The sequence below is a fragment of the Pan paniscus genome, chromosome 1 (genome assembly GCF_029289425.2).
Source record: "Pan paniscus chromosome 1, NHGRI_mPanPan1-v2.0_pri, whole genome shotgun sequence".
NCBI lineage: Eukaryota > Metazoa > Chordata > Mammalia > Primates > Hominidae > Pan > Pan paniscus.
In genome coordinates this window covers 216,525,570-216,550,337 of record NC_073249.2, presented here as the reverse complement: position 1 = coordinate 216,550,337, position 24,768 = coordinate 216,525,570, and the positions used below count along the sequence as shown (strand labels likewise).

General features: G+C 54.7%; 2 protein-coding genes across 6 annotated transcripts in view; one reads left to right on the top strand and one right to left on the bottom strand.

The window, feature by feature from the left end:
* Positions 1-106: 106 nt before the first annotated feature.
* Positions 107-17,601, bottom strand: MAD2L2 (mitotic arrest deficient 2 like 2). 4 transcript variants are annotated; one of them, XM_034955564.3, is made up of 9 exons: positions 17,500-17,601; positions 6,145-6,196; positions 5,939-6,057; positions 3,162-3,233; positions 2,467-2,567; positions 1,672-1,766; positions 1,284-1,357; positions 708-800; positions 107-443 (listed from the first exon to the last, which is right to left on the bottom strand). In XM_034955564.3, exons 2-9 carry the CDS (start codon positions 6,182-6,184, stop codon positions 402-404), a joined length of 636 nt encoding a protein of 211 aa, XP_034811455.1. In that variant the 5' UTR covers positions 6,185-6,196; positions 17,500-17,601; the 3' UTR covers positions 107-401. The 4 variants fall into 4 exon arrangements, with proteins under 4 accessions (XP_034811455.1, XP_034811462.1, XP_003822122.1 ...); XM_034955571.3 differs by lacking the exon at positions 17,500-17,601 and adding an exon at positions 17,319-17,395; XM_003822074.4 differs by lacking the exon at positions 17,500-17,601 and adding an exon at positions 16,980-17,140.
* The window catches only part of DRAXIN (dorsal inhibitory axon guidance protein), a 36,896-nt gene continuing 29,416 nt past the window's right edge, over positions 17,289-24,768 (top strand). For both annotated transcript variants that reach the window (XM_057299847.2, XM_034955399.3), the window contains exon 1: positions 17,289-17,420. The gene's annotated coding sequence lies outside the window, so the exon portion shown is untranslated. The remainder of the gene's footprint in view (positions 17,421-24,768) is intronic.

Here is a 24,768-nt window from a genome sequence, read left to right as displayed (position 1 = left end):
AGGAGTGGGGAGAGGGGGTCCCTGGCATTTTGGTGGAGAAGCAGCCCCTCCCCCAGGTTACCCTGGCCATACCTGTCCCTCCCACTCCAGTTAATGACGGCTCAGCTCAGCCCAGCCCTTGGGGCCCCTTTATTGAAACAACTCACAGCACAGTATTTGAGACAGACAGTGTTGGCCGGCGGAACCCCAGGAGGCTGAGAAGTCGAGGTTGCGGCATCCTTCACTGCCCTCCTGGGGGAGGCATCCTCCAAGCAGACCTGAGCGGCCCCGGGCTGGGGCAGGCGATCCACACACAGAGGCGATAAGAGCACTTGGAATCAGGGCAGCCATGCAGCACTGCCCTAGGCAGGGATCCCCCAAAGTCTGACAGTTTGGGCATCAGTGGGGTGGCAGGTGCCCCCTCAGCTGCCTTTATGAGCGCGCTCTTCCACGTAAAGCTGCATCTGACGGACACAAGCAAACAGCCACAGTCAGCAAGACAGCCAGGGCATCCCTGCTGGAGGACACAGAAGCCCCTGGTGGGCAGACCTCCACCACGGGTGGGGCCTCATGGCCATAGCCAAGGTGGAGAAGAGTAGAGACGGGAGGAGCCCTCCACCAGGCATTCCCTCGTTCTCTCCCGCAAGCCCTCTAGTAAGGCCTCAGCACCGGGCCTCACTTCGTAAGCAGCCCCTAAATAAAGCTTCCCGGGTCCCCACGAAGCTCACCTTTAAAATGTCCGACGTCATGGTTTTTAGTGGTATCAGCCGGGGGTCATGCATGTGGACATCCTGCTCATCCGCCAGGATCCAGGGGAAATCCTAGGGAGGAGACAAAGGTCAGGGGGGTGACAGGGCTGGGCCCTGGCCTGCCCTCACTTTGCTGTCCCTCCCACTCCAGACCAGGGGCCTCCAACCTGAGCCTCAGAATCACTAGGAAGCTGTTGGTGATGCAGACCCCAGGACCCCCCCGATCCCCCACAGAGGCCAAGTCCATAGAACCCAAGTGACGAACAGGCTCCAGGCACCAACGCTGAACCTGGTGGGCTAGGACCCCTCCCTGGAGAGCCCCCACTTCAGAAGAGCCAGGATGAGCTGGGGGCCCCAGTAGGTGGCTCCACCTGGGCTCCTCACTGCCCCAAGTGCCCAGATGGAGCAGTGGCCAGGCCTGAGGACCTGCTGGGTGCCAGGTGCTGCTGCACCAATGTAATGGGTGGCTGGCCACAGGCAGTGCCCCTGCCCGCCTGGAACTGCGACATCACATTTCTAGAGCCTGCGCCCAGACCCAGACCCGTCTCATCTCACCTTGATGACCTGGATCTTCTCCATGTTGCGAGTGGCGGCTTCTCTCGTGTGCACCAGGACTGTGAAGGTACAGCCTGGAGAGGCAAGAGGTTGGTGGAGGCTCCCCCACCGCCCTGGTGCCAGCCACTGGGCCCAGCCTCTTCCCACTTCCCTTGCTGGCTCAGCAGCACCCCCAGAGCAGATGGCAAAGCAAGTGCTAAGAAAAGCCCCAGTCAATAGGGAGATGGAAGCCAGGTAGAATCAATCAGGGAAGCTTCCCAGAGGAGGTGGACTCTCAGGGTTAGGAAGAGATGAGTCTCAGAACAGCCAAACATGGACCTGGGAACACAGCCCAACCCGAGATAACCATGGAAACGCCAAGGGAAGAGAGGGTGGGGAGTGGACACACCTGGGGGGTTGTGGTCCAGGACGGCATCGCACACACTGATCTTCAGGATGAAGGCCCGGAGCAGCTGCTCCACATGAGACAGCAGCGAGTCTGAGCTGGGAGCGAGAGGAGGTGTTCCCATCATACTGGCGCCCTCCCCTCCACCACAGGCATCAAGCCTGGATGCAGACCTGGGGTACAGGACCCCCTCCAGTGCCTGTGAGAGTGCTGCATGCCTGGGACCCAGCTCCCTATCCGGTCCACACAATTAAACCAGCAAGGGAGTTTAAAAGAAATGCCCAGCCCCACCCCAGACAAAGTCAGAATTTGGCAGGGGACAGGGGAGGTAGGGGCAGCCTGAGGAGGCCTCCCTAGGTGGTTTTAATGTGCAGCCAGGCCCAAGAACCAGGACACCAAGCCAGGAGGGGAAAGGGCTTGCCTAAGGCCACACAGCCCGTGGGGACAGGTTGGTGCCAGATTCCAGTGCCCTAACCTCACCATTGGAAGCATGCAGTTGACCAACTAACGCATGTGCCAGAGGTCAACTTCGAGTTGACTGGACACTTGCCTGGGGAGTCAGAAAACTGCTTCTGTGTCCTGGGCTCTGCCCCCACCCAGGTGACCCTGGGTAGCTCATGTCATCTCTCTGGAACCATCTCAGCTGCTCACAGGCTGTCCCCTTGTCATGCTGGTGCTTCTTGCCCTTTCTCCTCCCAGGCCTTTACCAAGGTATTCAAGGGCCGCCTTAAAGGGGTGGGTGTGTTGCCAGAGACACACCTGATGCCAGCTAGTGGGCGAGGGGCAGGGGCAGCCCACCTGATGGACAGCAGTGGAGGCTGGGTGATCTCAAAGACGAATTTCTCCACTGGGCGGTGCTCTTTATCCAAAATCACCACCACCACTTTCTCCACATCATTCTGCAAAGAGAGGAACCCCTACTGCAGAGCCAGGCACCCCACCCCCACTCCACCACCCCGCCTCCACCCCCTTGCCCAAGGAAGGAGGGGAAACGGCCCACTCACAGCCCTGCTCAGCTGCTAGGCTGGGGGTCCCCAAGAGGCCAGAGAGCGGGTTTGAGAAGCTGGCACCCTCCAGCATGAGTGGTGTAGACTGAGAGAATGCCCGGGCCCCATAGGGAAGGTCCCAGGAAGTCTGAGATCAGGACTAGATGGGGAAGAAACCCTGAGGGGCTCAGTTCAGACAGAACGTTTAGCGTGGAGAAGAGGGGACGGATGTGAGAAGAACCCCGAACCCTCTGGGGCAGCCCCTACTTAGAGCAAGCTCCAACCCGGGCTCCCAGGCCCAAGGCACTCTGAACATGGCCCACATGCCTTGGGGCCTGCCCCTGGGTTGGGATGGTCTCCAGAGTGCAGGGAACAGGCTTCTGGGTATTGGAGCCATGAAGACCCCACAGAGTCCTAGCATCACCCCATCCCAGAGTTGGACTGTGAGCACACAGGGACAGGGGTGAGCATGGGGTGAGATGGCTGGGGAGCCCAGTGCACCCTCACCTTCTCCAGGAGTGGCTTGACGCAGTGCAGCGTGTCCTGGATATACTGATTCAGCTCCGGGTGGCAGGACATCTGCACACAACACCATGTGGCCCGTGAGGCCGAAAGCACAGAATGGGGAAACCACCCAACACAACCAGGAGCCTAAGGCCCCATCTGCCTTCAGTCAGAGGCCCAGCAGCTCTCCAGGGCTCCCTACCCAGGAGACCCCACTTTCCCTCAAGAGGCTAAGAACTGGCCGGGCATGGTGGCTCACGCCTGTAATCTCAGCACTTTGGGAGGCCGAGGCAGGTGGATCACAAGGTCAGGTGTTCGAGACCAGCCTGGCCAATATGGTGAAACCCCATCTCTACTAAAAATACAAAAATTAGCCAGGCATGGTGGCAGGCACCTTAGTCCCAGCTACTTGGGAGGCTGAGGCAGAAGAATCGCTTGAACCCAGGAGGCGGAGGTTGCAGTGAGCAGAGATCACGCCACTGCACTGCAGCATGGGCAACAGAGCGAGACTCCATCTCAAAAAAAAAAAAAAAGAGGCTAAGAACTGTGAACTTATCCATAGAGAAAGAAGTTAGAAGATAAGAACTCAGGCTGGGCACAGTGGCTCACTCCTCTAATCCCAGCACTTTGAGAGGATGAGGTGGGTGGATCACCTGAGGTCAGGAGTTTGAGACCAGCCTGGCCAAAATGGCAACCATCTCTACTAAAAAATACAAAAATTGGCCAGGTGAGGTGGCACCTGTAATCCCAGCTACTTGGGAGGCTGAGGCAGGAGAATCACTTGAACCTGGGAGGCGGAGGTTGCAGTGAGCTGAGATCAAGCCACTGCACTCCAGCTTGGGCAAGAAAGCAAGACTCCATCTCAAAGGAAAAAAAAGATAAGAACTCAATCCCAATATGAGCATTTAATATACCATTAGGGGTTCTTAATGTGGGGTCCATGGACTCCTCCAGAGTCTGAAAAGTCCCTAAAGTTGTATCTTTGTGCACTTGGGCATTTTTCCAGAAAAAGGATCCAGGAAAATGTAATCAGATGTCAAAAGTTAAGAACTAAGGAACTGTGTGGCCTCAGGCAAATTCCTTAACTTCTCTGGGCTTCAATCACTTCATCATAAAGAAGAAGTGAGTAAATGTCAATTGTTTTTTCCTTTCCCCTCTAAAGGTGACCTTCAACTTACTATGGGTTTATGTTTGGATAAACCCATCAAATATCACCAGCGGAAAATGCAGTTAATGCACATAACATACAGAACATCATAGCTCAGCCAGGCCTACCTAAACACACTCAAAACACATTAGCCCACAGTTGGGCAACATTATCTAACACAAAACCTGTTTCATAATAAAGTGCTCACGTCTGTAATCCCAGCACTTTGGGAGGCCAAGGCAGGCGGATCACCGGAGGTCAGGAGATCGAGACCAGCCTGGCCAACACAGCAAAACCTTGTCTCTACTAAAAATACAAAAATTAGCCAGGTGTGGTGGCACACGCCTGTAATCCCAGCTACTCGGGAGGCTGAGGCAGGAGAATCACTTGAACCCAGGAGGTGGAGGTTGCAGTGAGCCAAGATCACGCCACTGCACTCCAGCCAGCGTGACAGAGTGAGACTCAGTCTCAAAAAATAAAGTAAAATAAAATATAAAATAAAAAATAAAGTGCTGACTACCTCACGTAATGTCTTGAATACCATACTGGAAGTGAGAAAACAATGGTGGTGTGGGGACTTGAAGCGGGGACCACCTGGATGTCCTTTAAGCTTCTACCACTTATTCTCATGTTTCCTGAGTGCCTTCCAGAGACAGGCACTTCTAGGGACTGGAGCTACAGTGCGATGCACACTGCTTCGTCTGCCTTTTAGCCTTAACCCATTGAGTTTAGGATAAATGGTAGGGAGAAGGTTTGGAGGTTTTTGGAAATACCCTCCTCACACCAAGGTTCACCAGCTTCACGAGCTCCTTCAAAGTGCCACCATGCCCCCAGGGTAACTTTTTTTTTTTTGAGACATAGTCTTGCTCTGTCGCCCAGGCTGGAGTGCAGTGGCACGATCTGGACTCACTGCAACCTCTGCATCCCGGGTTCAAGTGATTCTCCTGCCTCAGCCTCCCTAGTAACGGGGATTACAGGCGCGTACCACCACACCAGGCTAATTTTTGTATTTTTAGTAGAGACAGGATCTCATCATGTTGGTCAGGCTGGTTTCTTGAACTCCTGACCTCGTGATTCGCCCGCCTCAGCCTCCCAAAGTGCTGGGATTACAGGTGTGAGCCACCATGCCCGGCCACCCCTGGGGTAACTCTTATCAGGTCTGGTCCCTAACTTCTGGCAAGGGGAACTCCCTTCTGAGGGGTGGGTAGGCATCACCACTTTGGAACTGGAAGGCATGGGCAGGGCCCTGCGGAATGAGGTGGCTTGGCCCGAAGTGGAAGAGGTTTTTTTTTTGAGACGGAGTTTCGCTCTTGTCACCCAGGCTGGAATGCAGTGGCACAATTTCGGCTCACTGCAACCTCCGCCTCCTGGGTTCAAGGGATTCTCCTGCCTCAGCCTCCTGAGTAGCTGGGATTACAGGCGTTGGCCACCACGCCCGGCTAATTTTTGTATTTTTAGTAGAGACGGGGTTTCACCATATTTGTCAGGCTGGTCTCGAACTCCTGACCTCAGGTGATCCGCCTGCCTCGGCCTCCCAAAGTGCTAGGATTACAGGCGTGAGCCACCACGCCTGACCAAAGAGTTTTTAAAAGTCCACCCTGTACCCACTCTGTGGTTCTGGGACGTGCCTCACCTGGACCGGCACGTTGTACTTCTTGCGTTTCTGGAAGATGCCCACGGGGTAGACCTCGCGCACGTAGAGGATGAGATGCACAGCCACCTCCAGGAACTCGCAGAGTACATCGGCCACCACTGCAGGGGTGCACAAGGTCGGTGGCTCGAGGAAGCCCGCCGGCCCAGACGCCCCCGCCCCCGGGCCCGCAGGTCCAGCCTCCCTACCTTGGCCAAAGTTGAGGTCTTGTCGTGTGAGCGTGGTCATCCTTCCCGCTACCTGAGTGTTGGGGCAAGGGCAGAGGGTAGTTCCAGAGACCCAGGAGCCCAGAACCCGCTCGCTTCCACCGTCTCTTCCCTCCCCACAGTCTGTGGGAACTGGGGCAGGACCTCCCACTTCGCACAGGCTCAGGGCAGCTGGAAGAACCTCCACCCCCACGCTGGCGTCCGTGCTTGGGGGCATCAGCCTCTATCCACTGGCCGCCCGCGCCCCCTCGCCCCGCTGTCTCGCGGGGTGGAAAGACCACAGCTGTGCCCCCGAAAAGGGCAGGGCCGCGGACGCAGAGGGAAACAGCGGGATGCCCAGGGCCGGGAGCGCAAAGCGGAACATGCGGAAAGCGAAGCTGGGTTGGAATAAGACTCCGCCCCCTGCTACGCCGGATCCCTCCCGGCGGGAATCCCGCCCCCTCTCCCCTCCCCCAGTACCGGCTCTGCGCTCGGTTCCCGCCCGAGATCGGGCCCGGCCCCGCCGCGGGGAGCCACCGACCGGACCGATCGCGCCTCCCGCTCAACCCGGGGCCTCGGCGCCGCTCGGTGACGTTCACGGCGCTCCGGTGGGTCCTAGCGCCCGCCCCGCCCAGGCCACGCCCATTCCCGCACCGCCCAAACCGGGCCTCGCAGAGGGCGGTTCCGCCTGCGGGGGCGGGGCTCCGAGGGGCGGGGGCCGGGCCTCGGCGTCCGGGAGGGGCTGAGACCCGCCGCGCCACCTCCCTTCAACTTCGGGTGGGCGCGAAGAAAACACAACGTTGATCTCCACGTTCCATTGGATCGCTACATATCTTCCCCCGAGGGCATTTCTCTCGCTTTAGCAGGCGCCGGAAGAGGGCTGGGGAGGGCCGGGGGAGCGCGCAGCTGGGGACTAACGGCAGCCACATCTGAGCTAGCCCGAGTCACCATCCCTGCAGCTGCCCACGCAAAAGCGAATCCTCTGGCTCGGGGGCGGGAACAGGGGAGGACAGGGTTGTACCGGTTGTCAAGGCCCGGGTGAAATTTTAAAAATAAAAAAAAGAGGGCGTGCACCGGCGTCGCCCCTGCTCCGCCCCCACCGGGTACCTAAATGCAGCCTGGCCTGACCGCCCAAGAGGATGAACCCTCCCCGCCCTACGCTTCATAACAATAGCTGACCTTTATGGAGCTCCAGCCGAGTGCTGGGCACTGGGCTAAGTGTGTCCGTGGATTATCTCAGTCCTGGGAGTAACTCCATGAGGCAGTTACTGTGACTGTTCTCTTTATACAGATAAGTCAAGCGAGGTGCAGAAGGGTGAATAACCTGCCCGAGTCTCCCAGCTGGTGGGGTGGGCGATGGCCGAGGTGCCTCCTGCCACTACATTTTACTGCTCCCAAGTCCCCCAGGGGCGTGGACTCGGTCTGGAAGTCCTGAAAGGGCCCTCAGAGATGATATTATTAAAATAATAAAAAATAATGACTAACATCGAGCACTTCTTATGTGTCAAACACTGATTCCGTTAATTCTCTCATTAACCCTAGCAGCTAAGTCTCCATTTTATAGCCCCACTTTACGGATGGTTAAACAGGCCCAGAAACGTTCTCTAATTCGCCAAAATCACACAGTGGGAATACAAACCCAGCTCTGATGCCTCTTCTGACACCAGGGCTTCCACTTATTTACAGCCCCCTTATTTTACAAGTGAGAAAACTAAGATCTGAGAAGCAGCTACGGAGTTAGTGGGCAACAAGTCAGGACCAGAAGCCAAGAGGACTTTGTCTGTGACCTCCAGGGACGTAAGAGCTTGTTAGTCCCATCCGTCTGTTTGGACACAGATCTAGCCAGACTTGTTTATCGTTTACAGCTCATTATAGAAGACCTGGATCCCTCCCCCCGCCCCCTGATGCCTTCAAACCTGCATTTCCAGACTTCTAATGGGGAGAGAAAAAGTAACCTGTAAGTAACCCATTAAGCTAGGAATGTCAGCAAAACATTTCTTCAAATGCAGTCCTAGGAAATCTGCATCAGAATCCCCCAGGAGCCCATTAATCACAGCTGCCCTGCTGCCTAGAGCAACCTGATCGAGGTGGGGTGCACAGCAGGGCACTGGCCCTTTAACAAGCTCCCCAGGGGCCCGGATGCCCAGCAAAGTGTGGGAATCACCACAGAGGTTTGGACTGTTCCCAGAGAATATCTTCATTTTGTAAAAATGCGATGCATTTTGTAAAATTGTGATGTAAAATCATCCATCCAAAGGGATGGATGATTTTGTTTTAGGAACTGGTGCACTTGGCAGCACATTCTGGGCACAGCAACCCTTCTCAAGATATGGGGATCCTGCCCACATCATGCCATTTCCACACAGAGCTGGCCAAGCAGCTCACTGGCTTATACACAGAGTTCCGTGGCTCCTTGAGACTGACTCATTGCAGAACTTGGGAAAAGCAAGGGTCTTTCCTTTCCCTCTCTGGAGGCTGCTTAAGCAGCTTTTGCATTGGTGACAGGCAGTGGCAGTCATAGGGGGCAACTCCTTGCAAAGGAGCCCTTCAGACTGGGGCCTGGGGTGGGGAAACTGAGAGCCAAGTGACTCCTGTGGGATGGCCTTCAGGACACAGTGTGAGGGGCATTGGGGCTCAAGTCAGGCCCTCTCTCCATGGGCTCCCAGCCCCAGCCCTCTGCCCTGAGAAACAATACAAGCCACCCGTAGAACTCCTGACACACAGAGCTAAGAACGTCAGAAAAACCTTGGAGGACATAAACTCAACCCTCATTTTTCCTTGGGGAAACTGAGGTCCCAACAGCTTTTGACACTGGAGTACCCACCCTGTCAACTAGAAACCTGTGGATAAAAATATCTGGGTTTGCAAATATCGTATGTTCTCACTTGTAAGTGGGAGTTAACCTATGAGGATGCAAAGGCATAGGAATGATATATTGGACTTTGGGGACTCTGGGGGAAGGAAGGGTGGGAAGGTGAGGGAAGGGTGGGAAGGTGAGGGACAAAAGACTACATACTGGGTACAGTGTACACTGCTGAGGTGACGGATGCACCAAAATCTCAGCAGTCACCACTAAATAACTTACCCATGTAACCAAAAATTATTGCAATTAAAAAAAAAAAGTCAGCTGGGCGCGGTGGGTGGCTCACGCCTGTAATCCCAGCACTTTGGGAGGCTGACGCTGGTGGATCACCTGAGGTCAGGAGTTTGAGATCAACCTGACCAACATGGAGAAACCCCATCTCTACTAAAAATACAAAATTAGCCAGGTGTGGTGGCGCATGCCTGTAATCCCAGCTACTCGGGAGGCTGAGGCAGGACAGTCGCTTGAACCCGGCAGGCGGAGGTCGTGGTGAGCCGATCGCACCATTGCACTCCAGCCTGGGCAACAAGAGCGAAAACTCCATCTCAAAAAAACAAAAAAAGTCTGGGTTTGGGGCCTTGGGTTCAGATCCAATCACAAACAGAAGGAAGGTGGGTTAGGAAGCAGATGGGGAGGGATTCAAACCCATCTGACCCGAAACCCCCAAAAGGCTTCAGTCTCATTAGTGAAATGAACAGGCCAGACAGATGTTCTCTAAACCTCTGATGGCCTCAGGTTCCACGGGGGCGGGGGCAGGGGCAGGGGGCCGAGTCAGCATGGGCCCATCCGGGGAGCTCTGCCAACACTCCATCCATGCGCTCTTCAGCATCTGGTTTTGCATATCTTAATCGCATCAGCATGATGGATGGTTGCGGGATCCAGATTACATTATGGGGTTAATTTATTACATTTTTGAACATCCGTCTGCTGGGAGACTGTTGTTCAAAGTTATTTGCATATTTTTCACCATAATGACAATATGTAGGAGGGCGGCTGAGAAGGAAGGATGGGTGTTTAGGGGGAGCAAGAGTTTATTTGCCAACTAGAGCAGGTCCCTGAGGATCTCTGATGGGGACGGAGGGAAAATCACTCCCAAGAGACATTGAAATGGAAACTGAGAAGGTGAGCTGTGAGCACCAGCCCAGCAAAGAGGAAGACCTGCACGGGCAGAGGAGGACTGCTGGGGTTTACGGAACAAACCCACAGTGAGTGAACCGGGCAATGAAGTTTCCAGACCCCAGAGAGGATTCCAAGACCCCTCCCATCCCCACCAGGCTGATGGCAGAATGAATCAGCTCTCCCACCCTGCCTAAGGTTCCCAGGACACCAATCACATGGGTATGGGGGACATACAGAGTGAGACACACATAGCCTGGTGACAATCTCCTGATATCCTGACGCTCAGGGGCCCATCCAGTTGCAATGCTCCTGGGCAGGGACCCAGCCCTCATTCATTATTTCAATACAGTGCCTGGCCAAATTCAGGTTCTCTCTCTCTCTTTTTTTTTTCCCCAGAGACAGGTTCTCTCCTTGTCACCCAGGCTAGAGTGCAGTGGGGCAATCATAGCTCACTGCAGCCTGAAACTCCTGGGCTCAAGGGATCCTCCTACCTCAGCCTCCTGAGTAGCTAGGATTACAGGTGTGCACCACCACACCTGGCTGATTTTTCAAATTTTTTGCAGAGGCAGGGTCTCCCCATGTTGCCTAGGCTGGTCTCAAACTCCTGGGCTCAAGTGATCCTCCTGCCTCTCACCCTCCCAAAATGCTGGGATTACAGGCTTGAGCCACCATGCCCAGCCCGAATTCAGGTTCTCAGCAAATGTGTGTCAAATGAGTGAATGAAAGAATGAATGACAGAGGAATGAAATGATGGTGGACAGTGGCTCATTACCACTTGCCTGACTTGAATCCCGACTGAGTCTGGATGAGGAGCAAAACACGTCGACTTCAGTGCCTGGGCTATGGGTGGCGCTATGCAGAGAAAAGCTATTTTCAAAAACAAAAGCAAGGGCTGTGGCATGTTCCCTATGGTGTCCCCAGCACCCACTGGGCCTGCTCATGTGTCCAACTTGCTGCTTCTCTCCCCAGCACTGCCCCTTAAACAGCTGCGAGGCCCTTCTTTCTCTGAACCTCAGTTTGCTCATCTGTAAAATGGCATAATGGTAGTTCTAATTTCATAGGATTGACAAAGAGCAAATGTTTATGTCCATGTTCATGTTTATAAAAAATATAAAGTGCACAATGCCAGGCATGGTGGCTCACGCCTATAATCCCAGCTTTTTGGGAGGCCAAGGTGGACGGACCACTTGAGCTCAGGAGTTCGAGACCAGCCTGGGCAACATGGCAAAAACTCTACAAAAAATATAAAAATTAGCTGAGCATGGTGGCGTGCACCTGTAGTCCCAGCTACTTAGGGGGCTGAGGTGGGAGGATCACTTGAGCCCGGGAAATCAACGCTGCAGTGAGCCAAGTTTGTACCGCTGCACTCCAACCTGGGTGATAAAGTGAGACCGTGTCTCAAAAAATAAACAAATAAATAAAGTGCACAATGCCTGGCACATAAATGCTCAATTAATGACTGTTATGACAATGATATTAAGGTCTATATACACTATTTAAGCCCCCAGAACAAACCCTCTGGACAAGCTGTCACACTTTTCAAAACCCCATCCAAACCATCCTTAGTGGCATCCCCATAGCTCCATTTCCATTTCCCAAGGCAGCAGGCAACTCCCAAGGTGCCCTAGGGAGGACACGCATCATCACGGAACAAGATGCCTAAAGACAAGGACTTCCTGCTGACAGCTCCTCTCCGCTCTCATCTGCCTTCTGGTGTGAGGCCTGACTTGGACAGCTGTCCCAGATCCCGGGGTTCACTGCTGACCTGAGATGGCTTCCGACACTTCAGCCAGAGCAAAGCCCTCACCCGCCATTCCCTCCGTGGGGTTCTACTGATTCCCAGTGTTGCTGACCCCTCAGTGGTCAGGGGGACCTTACTGATCATCTGCTCTTTTTTCACAGAGACAGGGTCTCGCTGTGTTACCCAGGCTGGTCTTGAACATTTGGCCTCCAGAGTTCCTGCTTCAGCCTCCCAAAGCTCTGGGATTACTGGCATGAGCCACCGCACCTAGCTAATTTTTTTGTACTTTTAGTACAGACAGGGTTTCGCCATGTTGGCCAGGCTGGCCTCGAACTCCTGACCCCAAGTGATGTGCCCGCCTCCGCCTGCCAAAGTGTTGGGATTACAGGCTTGAGCCACTGTGCCCGGCCCAGAGACACTAAATGCCTTACACAACATCAGGAGTGTCCAGATATATTCAGAAGCCATCCTGGGCCACAAGGTAAGAACTTTTGATCCAGCTCAACTGCCACTTTAAAAAAAAAAAAAAAAAACACTTCTCTGTGGAGATATAATTCACAAACCATAAAGTTCACATTTTCCCTGGGTACAATTCAGTGATTTTTAGTATAGTTGCAATGTTGTACATCGCTACTCTCTAATTCGGAACATTTTCATCACTCCTGATGTCTTGAGAAGGGTTGTTCATGCCCAAAGTGTGTTGCCAGGCACATCAGTTCCAAAACCATTAATCTACTTTCTGTTCTATGGATTGTCCAATTTTTTTATTTTTTAATTTTATTTTTTGGAGACAGGGTCTCACTCTGTCATCTAGGCTGGAGTGCAGTGACGCAATCACAGCTCACTGAAGCCTCAACCTCCTGGGCTCAAGCAATCCTCCCACCTCAGCCTCCCCAATAGCTGGGGCTACAGGTGTGCACCATCACACCCAGCTAATTTTTATTTCATTTATTTCTTTTTTGAGACGGAGTCTCTCTCTGTCACCCAGGCTGGAGTGCGGTGGTGCAATCTCGGCTCAATGAAATCTCCGCCTCCCCGGTTCAAGCGATTCTCCTGCCTCAGCCTCCCGAGTAGCTGGGACTACAGGCGACCTCCATCATGCTTGGCTAATTTTTAAATTTTTAGTAGAGATGAGGTTTTGCCATATTGGCCAGGCTGGTCTCGAACTCCTGACCTCAGGTGACCCACCCACCTTGGCCTCCCAAAGTGTTGGGATGACAGGCATGAGCCACCACGCCCAGACTAATTTTTAAAATTTTCTGTAGAGAAGGGGTCTCACTATGTTGCCAGGCTGGTCTCCAACTCCTGGCTTCAAGAGGTCCTCCTGCCTCACCCTCTCAAAATGCTAGGATTACAGGCATGAGCCACTGCGCCTGACCTGGACTTGCCAATACGGAACATTTCATATAAATGTAATTGTACAAAATATGGTCTTTTATGTCTGGCTTGTTCCACTTAGCATAATGTTTTCAAGATTCATCCAGGTCGAATCATATATTGATACTTCATTCCTTCGTAGAACCAAAATACTCCCGTGTATGGATAGACCACATCTGCTTATCCAGTCATCAGTTGATGAATATTGGAGCCTGCTTTGGCCCCTCAAGTACCTCATTTTACAGACAAGGAAACTGAGGCCCTAAAGTCATCATAACCTGGATGGGATAGGAGTCCAGGCCTCTCCTAACATCCACCTTTTCATATTGTGTCACCCCAGCTCCAAGCACATCGGAAGATCACCCAGCCAGGGGACAGCCACAGTAGCAGCATTTGAACCAGAGACTCCAAGGTTTTTCTCCTGGCTCATGAATGCTGGCCCACAGCTCTATCCTTGGCGACGCAAATCATGCTGGCTGCACACTGCCCCCTCTCCCAAGCCCAGGTGACCATCATCTCTTCTCTGCCACAGTCCTTAGCTGGTCTCTTGCTTTCACCCTTGTCCCACTGCAAACTACTCCCAACCTTAGGAATCAGCACACGCGGCCGGGCACGGTGGCTCACACCTGTAATCCCAGCACTTTGGGAGGCCGAGGCTGGCGAATCACCTGAGGTCAGGATATTGAGACCATCCTGGCTAACATGGGGAAACTCTGTCTCTACTAAAAATACAAAAAATTAGCCAGGCGTGGTGGCATGCACCTGTAGTCACAGCTACTCGGGAAGCTGAGGCAGGCGAATCGCTTGAACTTGGGAGGCAGAGGTTGCAGTGAGCCAAGATCGCGCCACTGCACTCCAGCCTGGACAACAGAGCAAGACTCCATCTCAAAAAAAAAAAAAGAAAAAGGAATCAGCAAACCTGCTAAAAACCTAAGTCGGATCATGTCTCTGCTCTGCTCATGGTCCCTCTAAACAGCCCAAGTCCTCCCCGTGGCCTTTGCAGGCTCACATTGTTAGAGTTGTCTGAACCAGAACAACCCCATCTTGAGTAGGGGCTGGGTCAAATGAGGTTGAGACTTACTGGGCCATATTCCCAGATGGCTAAGGCATTCTAAGTCACAGTATGAGACAGGAGATCAGCACAAGATACAGGTCATAAAGACCTTGCTGATAAAACAGTTTGCAGTAAGGAAGCCTGTCAAAACCCACCAAAACCAAGATGGCCACGAGAGCAACCTCTGGTCGTCCTCACTGCTCCACTCCCACCAGCGCCATGGCAGTTTACAAATGCCATGGCAACATCAGGACGTTACCCTATACGGTCTAAAAAGGGGAAGCAAAGGCCAGGCACACTGGCTTACCTCTGTAACCCTAGCACTTTGGGAGGCCAAGGCAGGCAGATTGCCTGAGGTCAGGAGTTCGAGACCGGCCTGGGCAACATGGCGAAACCCTGTCTCTACTAAAAATACAAAAAATTAGCTGAGCATGGCGGTGTGTGCCTGTAACCCCAGCTAACTGGGAGGCTGAGGCATGAGAATCGCTTGAACCTGGGAGGCAGAGGTTGCAGTGAGCCGAGATCGTGCCACTATACAAGCCTGGGCAACAAAGTGAGACTGTCTCAAAAAAAAAAAAAAAAAAAAAGGCTGGGTGCTGTAGCTTGAGGCTGTAATCCCAGCACTTTGGGAGGCTGAGACAGGTGGATCACCTGAGGTCAGGAGTTCAAGACCGGCCTGGCCAACATGGTGAAACCCCATCTCTACTAAAAACACAAAGTTAGCCGGGCATGGTGGTGCGCACCTGTAATCCCAGCTACTCGGGAGGCTGAGGCAGGAGAATTGCTTGAACCCGGGAGGTGGAGGTTGCAGTGAGCTGAGATTGTGCCACTGCACTCCAGCCTGGGTGAGAGCAAGACTCCCTCTCAAAAAGAAAAACAAAAGGCGGGGGGAGGGGGGAAGCATGAATAATCCACCCTTTGTTTAGCACATCATCAGGAAATAACCATAAAAATGGGCAACCAGCAACCCTTGGTGCTGTGCTGTCTATGGAGTAGTCATTCTTTTTATTCCTCTACTGTCTTAATAAACTTTTTACTCTATGGACTCGCCCTGAATTATTTCTTGTGCGAGATCCAAGAACCCTCTCCTGAGGTCTGGGTCAGGACCCCTTTCCTGTAACAACATGGTCCTATCCCAGCTCCCTGTCTGATGTCACCTCACTCTGTTCCAGCCTGACTCTTCTCCGCCAAACACACCAAGCACACTCCCGCTCCAGGACCTTTGCAGTAGCTCTTCTGCTTGCAAGTCTTCTCCCCACAACCACGTGGCTCATTACTTCCTTTTCTTTGCCAAAAGAACTGCCCCAGCAAAGAGGCCTTTCCTAACAACTTTATGTAAAACAACACCTCGTCCCTTCATGCTTTGTCTGTAATGTGCTTTACTTTTCTTCATAGCACTAATCACCACCTGACATCATTTATATTTATTTGTTCACTTATCTTCTGTCTCCTTCACTAGAATCTGAGCTCCATGGGGGCAGGGATTCTTGTCCATGTTGTTTACTACTGTACCTCCGGTGCCGGCACATAGTAGGTGTTCAACAGGTATTTATGGGATGGATGACTCAAACCTTTCGGTGAATAAACAGTTCAGTGTTCTCATCAATCCATCCTGGTGCCCACCAAGCTAATAATATCACGGTAACAATGGCAGCTAATTTTACAGGAGCATTTCCTATGGGCCAGACCTTAGAAACGTTATCTCCTTACACAGGGCACTGCATTCAAGCCTAGAACACTGAAATTAGGTATAATCATGAGCTCAGAGGTCAGGCGACTTGCTCGAGGTCATAGGGGATGGCATCAGAAGAGGAGCACAGACATTTAGCCTGACGGCAGAACTGTGTTCTTAAACCTCAAAGTCATAATTTGCCACACGCTGGAGAAAGAAAACAGTCGAAACGGAAGCCACCTGGCGAGCTCAGGGCGCCAGGTGGGCGCGCTGCTTCCCACATATGGGAGTCCGGCCCCATCGCTCTTTGATCTTTGCAGCGTCCGTGGCCCCACCGACCCCGTCGTGAGTTATGGGAGGCACGGGACCCATAACCCAGCATTCTCAGACTCCCAGGGTCGTCAGGACACGGCGCCCCGCGCGGTGATGGATGAGCCGGCCCCAGCGCTGGCTTTGTCCGGGTTGGGCCGGTCTGAGAAGCTTCAGGCCGGCTTTGGACGGGGCGTGGCGAGAGCCGCGCCGCGTGTGTGTGTGTGTGTGTGTGTGTGTGTGTGTGTGTGTATTGGGGCGGTTGTCTTTCTCCCTTCCCTACCGGGAAAGAGGGCACAGGTGCGCCGTCAGCGCCCCAGGTGAGCTGGTAGCACTTTGAAGACCCTTTGTACCCCCACATCCAGGAGCGACCTCTCGGAGAACCCCGCCTGCCCACTCTGCGCACTTTCTGCGGCTACAAAGGCCCCGCCGTTCCCCGTCCCGCCTCCCCCGCCCTGGGCATTTCTTCCATCCCTTTTGACAGTCTAGGCGGAATAATCCTTTTGCGGCCCCGGGCCCCTGCCCGGACAGACGCGGCCGCAGCTGAGCGCGCAGCCTCGCTCCATTGTTGGGGTCCACCGAGGACCGCCCGCCGCGGCCCTTTGTCGCCCGCCCTGCGCGGGGCCGCTCCTGATGCGCCACAACTGCCGGAGCCCCTCCCGTCCCACGCGCCCTGGGCCGCGCCGAGGCGGCTCTTACGCACCGGGAGGAGTGGGCCTGCCTCGCCCGGTGCCCGCACGGCTGCTGGGCTGCGCCCGCCTTTGTCTGCCTCCTTTGTCTGCCCCGCGCCCTCGCGGCGGCGGCGCCTAGGCCTCTGGGGAGCTGGCCCAGAACTCAGAGCGCAGCTGGCGAGGGCGCGCTGGCCGGGAGCGCGCGGGGCCCAGCCCCGGGGCTGCCCCTCGGCTGGGGGCAGTCGAGACCGCCACCCGCCGCCCCTCCTCTGTCCCCTCCCCGCGCTCCCGCCCCCTTCCCTCCTGCCCGCCCACTCCCCCTTCCTTCCAGTCCCGCTCAGCCTGGGCACATCCTCCGGCTGCCCGCGCACCTCTCCACGCCGGCCCCGTTCCGCGGCTCGCCCTCAGCTGCGCTCGGCTCCCGCGGGCGCTCGGCCCCGAGCCCCTCCGCCCCCTCCCCGCCGGCCGGACAGGTAAGGCACGGCCTCGGCCCGCCCCTGGCTCCGCCCTTCCCGCCCCACCTGGCTGCGAGCCCGGACAAAGGTGGGCTACCTGGCGCGCCCAGGGGCGGGGTGCGCGGGGTCCCGAGGCTGGAAGTGAGGATGCTGCCTCCTTCCCAGCCCTCGGACCCGTCTATCCGCGAGTCCTTCCGCCGCCTCCTCTCCTCGCCGCGTCTGCCCACGGACCCTGGCTCTGCTCCCGGGCTCCCCATCCGTCCACCTGCCGCTGGACGCCCACTTTTCCACGCTCTGACACTCGGCCTCGCGCGCGCCCTCGCCGCCTTCTGGGGTCCCGGCTCGCACCTACTCTCCTCGGCACTAGCCTTCTCTCTTCCGGACCCAGTCTCCCTTTGTCTCTCTGTCTCTGAGTCTCCGGGTGGTCTCTCAGGCGGGGGGCCCCAGTCCGCCACCGCTGGAAGAAGTCTTCGAAGACTCCCTGAGCCCCGGGCAGAGCTGGCGGGCGTGCCCTCCAGCCCCTTTCGAGGCCGCCCAGGAGGCTGGGGTGTGTGGCCGGGGTCGCTGAGTGCGCCCGGAACCAGCACCGCCGGTGGCCCCGCGCCGTCCCATCTGTGCCCAGGAAGGTACTCAGCCTGGCTCCCCCGACGGCGCTGGTCTTTCGCCTGTGATCTCCCGCCTGTGGTCTCCCGCTCTGTCCCTCCTGCTCCCCACCGCCGGCTTTTGGCTTTTCTCCGTCCGCTCGTCAAGGGTCTCAGCCGCCTTCGGGGCCGGGGTATGAGATGAGAGAGGGCTGGGGTTTCCCGCCAAGTCTTTCTTGCTTTCCTCAGCTGGGTGCTCCCTGGGCCATCCTCTCCGCCCGGTGGTCTCCCCTGCCCTATATGCTCCCTCCACGCTGCCCACGTCCCAGCCCAGTGACACACCGGTGTCTGGAACCGGTTCAGTACCATGCATCTGGAGTCGGGTACACTGGGGCTCTGGGAGTGATCTTGGACAAAGGAATGCACCTCTCTGAGCCTCAGTGTTCCTGTCACAAAACAGGGATGGTGCTAGTCCCTACCTATAGGGATGTGTTTGGAAATTGTGGGGTGCCGCTTGGTGCTGGTTCACACACCCTGTGGAGGAAGGGAGGGGAGGGGAGGGGAGTCTACAGACCTGGGATAGGGTGGGGACAGGGGGCTCCACAGAAATGGATCTGAAAGTCAAGGCTTAGAGACACTTCAGAGTAACCCCCCCCCCCCCACCACAGCCTCTTCCCCCATCACACTTCCTGTCACCTTCACCTCCTCGTGCCCATACAGGCGTCCACACCCTTGCAAGCACTCTTCTCTTTCTCTCTCTCCTCCTCTTTGCTTGTCCTAAAATCAGCTAAAACAATCAGGGCCAATGGGTCACTTTTTTTCAAAATGAGATCAGTGTGGCCGAGCTGGTGTTGCCAACAACTGGTCACCCATCAGAAGGCGTCCGGTGACTCACCCCCAATTCTGAACCTCAGTCTTGGCTTGATGCCTTTAATAGCGGCACCAGCTCACAGGCCACTTCCTTTCCTCTGAGGGGATTGTCTTGCTGGCTCCTGGACCTGCTGTGTGCTTGCCCAAGCCCCCTGACCACTGTCTAGGTGGTCATAACATGTGACACACCACTCCAGGAGTCTGGCAGTGACGTGGCCTGAGTGTCTTAATGAGGGTGACTTCAGAAGAGGGAAACCTCCCAGCTGGCAGGTTCCAGGCTCCCCTGGCTGAGTTCTTGTTTCAGCCACAGCCAGGGCTGGCAACTGGAACCTTTCTCTTTAGAGGCAAGAACGGCCGGATATCCCCACGACATCCCCCATCCAGGCTCCTGCTCGAAATCCGACCTGGCAGACAGGCCCTAGTTTGGTGAACCCGGCCCTTCATACCATCTCTACCCCCTGCCTTCTGCAGCAAAGCCAGCTCAGAGGCTCAGGAACCTTGCTCAGGTCCTCTCTGCTCCCTCCGCTGCCTTCCTCCTCACTATTCAATTCATCGCCCTCCCAGTCCATAGTCCTCAGTGGCTCCCTGTGGCCACTCAGTTAACTACAGAGACCTCAGCCCAGCCTAGCCCTGTCCTGCCTGCCTCCCAGCATTGTCCCCTCTGCGTCCCAGGTTGCAGCCACGATGGAGAACTGACCATCTCCACAGCCTGCCCTCCTCTGAGCGTTTGCTAGGGCTCTTTCTGCCCTGCCCTGTGTTTGATCTCAGCCCTCAGTCTTTGCTGACCAAGGAGGTCTGATGTCCTCTCCTGTGGGAAGCACCCCGGCACTCCCTTGCCTCCCTATCTCTTGTGAACTGCACGGCATAATCCCTATCTGGGAGGGGTCTGCTCCTCCCTAGGTGGGGGCTGGGTCTCCTTCTGCTTGTGGTCCCAGTGCCTGGCATGCAGTAGGGGCTCTGTGCACACCTGTTATATTGAATGTGATTCCTGGTCAAAGGCACAGGAATGAACTGAAAACTGCAAGCCCCAGTGTCTTGCTGAGTTCTGCTGGGTCCTGCTGGCGGGGCCAGGGCGGAGCTGGCCCTCTGGCTGGGGAGGTTGGAGGGGGAGCAAGCTGCCCGGAAACCCCTGTGATACTGAGGCCCTGTATCACTCTGGAAAATGAGGGTGGTCTCTGTGCCTGTTATAGGGGTAGAAACTGAGACCAGAGAAGGAAGTGGCTCACCCCAGCCGTGCAGATTGGGTTTGAAGCCCAGCTGATCACTTAGCAGCTGTGGGACCCAGAGGGAGTTCCTTCACGTGTGTCGGCCAGGAATGTGATGGAGCAGGGACTTGCATCCCAGCCTCCCCGAACTTCCCTCAGAGGCATGAGCATGTTCCTGGGGGGCAGGTCATAGGAGCACCCCTGTTCTGGCCCAGTGGGTTGGAGCTGCCTCCCTCTTGCTCCGCTGGCCCTCTCTGCATGCCCTACTCCAGCCTTCCTTCTCAGGGGTTAGTCGCTGTGGCCAGTGGTCCCCAAGAAGAAGAAGGTTGTGGGAGGATGGCTGAATCCTTGCCAGTAGAGGCTCTGCCACCCCAGGTTCCAGCTTGACAACGTCCCATGCCCCAACACCATGACCCGCCCATGCCCCAACACCAAGACTTCTCTTGATGGGATGGGGTTGAAGGGGTGGTTATGAGGGATGAGGCTCCTGCTAGAACCCAGAGCAACTGGAAGGAGCTCACTGCAGGATGTAATGGTTTTCAGGTGTACCAGGCTCTGGGTCAGGTCCCAGCTCATGCCACCTTCCCTGGGACTCACAGCAGCTGCACTGGTGTTGGTTACTGGATGGCAGCATGAGGAGCAGTCTCGGCCAGGAATGTGATGGAGCAGGGATGATGAGTCTGAGGAGTCAGACAGCTGTGGGTTCGAATCCCAGCTCTATCACTTGCTCTACTAGGCAACCTTGGGCAAGTCCCTTGGTCATTGTCTTAATGTTCCTACACAGCCATTGTTGCTATTACCATCTGAAAAATATTATCCACTTCAGGCCAGGTGCAGTGGCTTATGCCTATAATCCCAGCACTTTTGAGAGGCCGAGGCAGCTAGCTCACTTGAGGCCAGGGGTTCGAGACCAGCCTGGCCAACATGGTGCAACCCTATCTCTACTAAAAAAAAAAAAAAAATACAAAAATTAGCTGGGAAGTGTGGTGCACGCCTATAATCCCAGCTACTTGGGAGGCTGAGGTAGTAGAATCACTTGAACCCAGGAGGCACAGGTTGCAGTGAGCAGAGGCTGCAGTGAGCTGAGATTGCACCACTGCACTCCAGCCTGGGCAACAGAGTGAGATTCTGTCTCAAAAAAAAAAAAAAAAATATATATATATATATATATATATATATATATACTTCAAAGGGTCAAGTTAAATAATGCCTATAAAGCTCTGGGCCTAGAACCTAGAACAGTAGATGATACCCAAACAAACACACAGAGCTAAATGGTCTAGGTACCAAGATAATGAAGTTTGAGGAATATGGAGGCTGAGGGTTGCTTCCCCCACCCACAAATTGCCTAGGAGAGGAGGAAGAGGGGCCACAAGTACCTATAATCTAGCAGGAGGTAGGACTCGAGTTCAGCAGGTGAGCGGGGAATGCTGGAAGCTGGAGGCCTTTGAATGGGTGGGGCCTCTGATGAACTCCCGCAAAGCCCCTGTACAGGTTTTTTAAGGTGTGAGGTCTGGGGTGGGTTGAAAATCCCAAGGCTGCTGTCGGAAACAATAAAAGCAGATGGAGCCGCCCCTGCAGGGAAGCCAAACCTCATTTGCCAGGACAATGGTCCCCTCCAGGCTGGCCTAGGACAGTCCTGCCCTGCCATTGATCACCCCACTGAGGACAGAGGACGCAGCCACCTGCGCCTGCCCCTTTGCACACCCAGGCACAGATGCACAAATGCTTCCAGGAAACTCCCTGGCCCCCACCACACCCACGCCTGCCACCTTACTCCCTCTGTCTCCCCTTCCCATAGTAACAACTACTGTTTATTTCACCCTTTCTGTGTCCCATTTACTTTATAAACATTTACTCCCCAGCCGGGTGCGGTGGCTCACGCCTGTAATCCCAGCACTTTGGGAGACAGAGGCAGGCGGATCATGAGGTCAGGAGTTCGAGACCAGCCTGGCCAAGGTGGTGAAACCCCGTCTCTACTAAAAATACAAAAATTAGCCGGGCATGGTGGTGGGAGCCTGTAATCCCAGTTACTCGGAAGGCTGAGGCAGGAGAATCGCTTGAACCTGGGAGGCAGAGGTTGCAGTTAGCTGAGATTGTGCCATCGCACTCCAGCCTGGGCAACAAGAGCAAAAATCTGTCTCAAAAAAACCAAAACAAAAAACACTTTGGGAGGCCAAAGCGAGCAGGTCACGAGGTCAAGAGATCGAGAACATCCTAATCAACACGGTGAAACTCTGTCTGTACTAAAAATGCAAAAATTAGCCGGGCGTGGTGGTGTGCACCTGTAGTCCCAGCTACTCGGGAGGCTGAGGCAGAAGAATTGCTTGAACCCAGGAGGCAATGAGCCTCCTGGTTTCAGTGAGCCAAGATCGTGCCACTGCACTCCAGCCTGGTGACAGAGCGAGACTCTGTCTCAAAAAACAAAAACAAAACAAATCAAAATAGCCAGGCATGGTGGTGCATGCCTGTAATCCCAGCTGCTTGGGAGGCTAAGGCAGAAGAATCACTTGAGCCCGGGAGGCAGAGGTTGCAGTGAGCCGAGATCGTGCCATTGCACTCCAGCCTGGGCAACAGAACGAGATTCCATCTTAATAATTTAAAAAAAAAAACAACTTTTACTCCCCAATCCTCATGACAGCTAACATTTTACAAGAGAGGAAACTGGGGCCCAGAGAGGTTAAGAAACTTGCACAGATTGTCTAGCTCCTTCTGCTTTGCTCAGTGAGGGCCCTCCCATGGGTCAGCTTGGTGGGTTTGGGCTGACATCTGTGAGCTGGAATCGGTAGTAGTGATGTCTGGGCCTCCACCTCTCATTAATGAGACCTGTGGCCTCTCACCCGGACTGTCTCCCTTATCAATGGGGACACCTGGAGGCAAGGACTGTGTCTTTGCTGGCAGAACAGCAGCTCCATGTTCTGGGACCCTCCCAAGGCCAGAGTTGTGCCTCTCCTATCAGATTGGCAAATTCCTGAGGACAGCAACTGTATCTACCCTGCTAGTTGGGAGGCTTCCCCAGGGCAGGGGCTGCTTCTGGCTTAGATTGAAAGCACTCTGCAGCCATGGGCTGGGTCCCCTAATAGTCATAGAGTCCTCTAAGGCATGACCTGGTTCCCTCCTATCCCAATGAGCCAGGACTATGTGTCCGCCCTCAGACTGGTGGTTTCCAGGAGCAGAAGCCAGGTCTCTCCCTTCAGACTGGAGCAGGTGCCCTTGTCTGGCATCCTGGTTCTGCACACAGAGGGGCTCAGCTAGTGGCTGACCACCGGGTTTCACTCTCCCCTGCGATCTCCATCGCAAGGAGGCAGCAGTCCCCAGCAGAGCAAAAGGCAGAGCTCTGTGCCTGAGAAAGACCCGTGGAGGGGTAGGTGGGGCTCTGGCTGCTCTGAGGCCTAGGGGTTGCTGAGACGCCCCTTCCTATTGGCCAGGTGGCACTTTGGGGGATACAGAGCCACAAGGAGGCAGGGAGATGGGTAGGGACTAGTCCAGGATGATCAACGCACCAGTATGCCAGTGAACACCCAGCAGGGCAGCTGCTGTGAATCTCACCCGCCCCATCCTCTATGCCACCTGCACTGCCAGGCTCCATCCATACCCGGAACACCACCACCACCCACCCACACACACAAACCACACAGAAGCACTGACTTCCTAAGTAGTCAAGTCTCATGGCAGCCTAATAATCCCATTTCACAGACAAGGGAATAGACTCATGAAGGGAGGAGATGTTGGGAGGGATCAGGAGGGGGGTTAGAACACTCTCGTTCCAAATTACCTTGGGAAGAGCTCAGCCCAGGAATTAATTTAGAATCCATACAGTTGTTCCCCAACTCTCATGTAGGATATGACTGTTTTGACTGAACAAGAAAATTACCCACTTTCCAGCCCTAGGGGTGTCAGCTCCACCTAAACAAGACAGAAGTCTGCTCCTAGGGGGCCGGGGCTCCAGGAAGCCCTAACTAGATCTGGGGCTGACTGCAGAGTGGCCACACTCTGCTAAGAGCAGATGGGCTTGGGGACTGCACTGCCCATCTCCAATTCCTGCCATTTCAGGAAGTGTCCATGTGAGTGATGAGGAGTAGCCAGAGGGAAAAGTTGGGCAGATCAATCTCAAGTTAAAGCAATTGCTGGGCCCGGGACTCATGCCTGTAATTCCAGAACTTTGGGAGGCCAAGGTGGGAGGATCACTTGAGGCCAGAAGTTCGAGACCAACCTGGGCAACATAGGGAGAGACCTCATCTCAACTAAAAATAAGAAAAAATTAGCCTGGCATGATGGTTTGTGGCTGTTGTCCCAGCTACTTAGGAGGCTGAGGCAGGAAGGTCGCTTGAGCCGGAGAGGTTGAGGCTACAGTGAGCTATGATGGTACAACTGTACTCCAGCCTGTAGGGCAGAGCAAGACTCTGTCTACAAACAAACAAAAAAGCAATCGTAAAATCTTCCTGGAACTACAGAGACATAAAACCTGAGATGATTCCTGCATTCAACAAAATCTCCTGAATCTGGGTATACAATTCCTCCCCACAGAGCTCCTAGGTTGGGAGTATCCGGAAGGGAAGAAGATTTTGCCCCTAGCTCCTGGAGGCTCAGTCCACACCCTACTGAATATTGTCTGTCACCCCTCCCCATAGGGGTCTGACAGTTGAACAGACAGACAGATGGAGGAGTCTTATCGTCATGGATCATAAATTCTCAGGCTCCCTTGGCAGA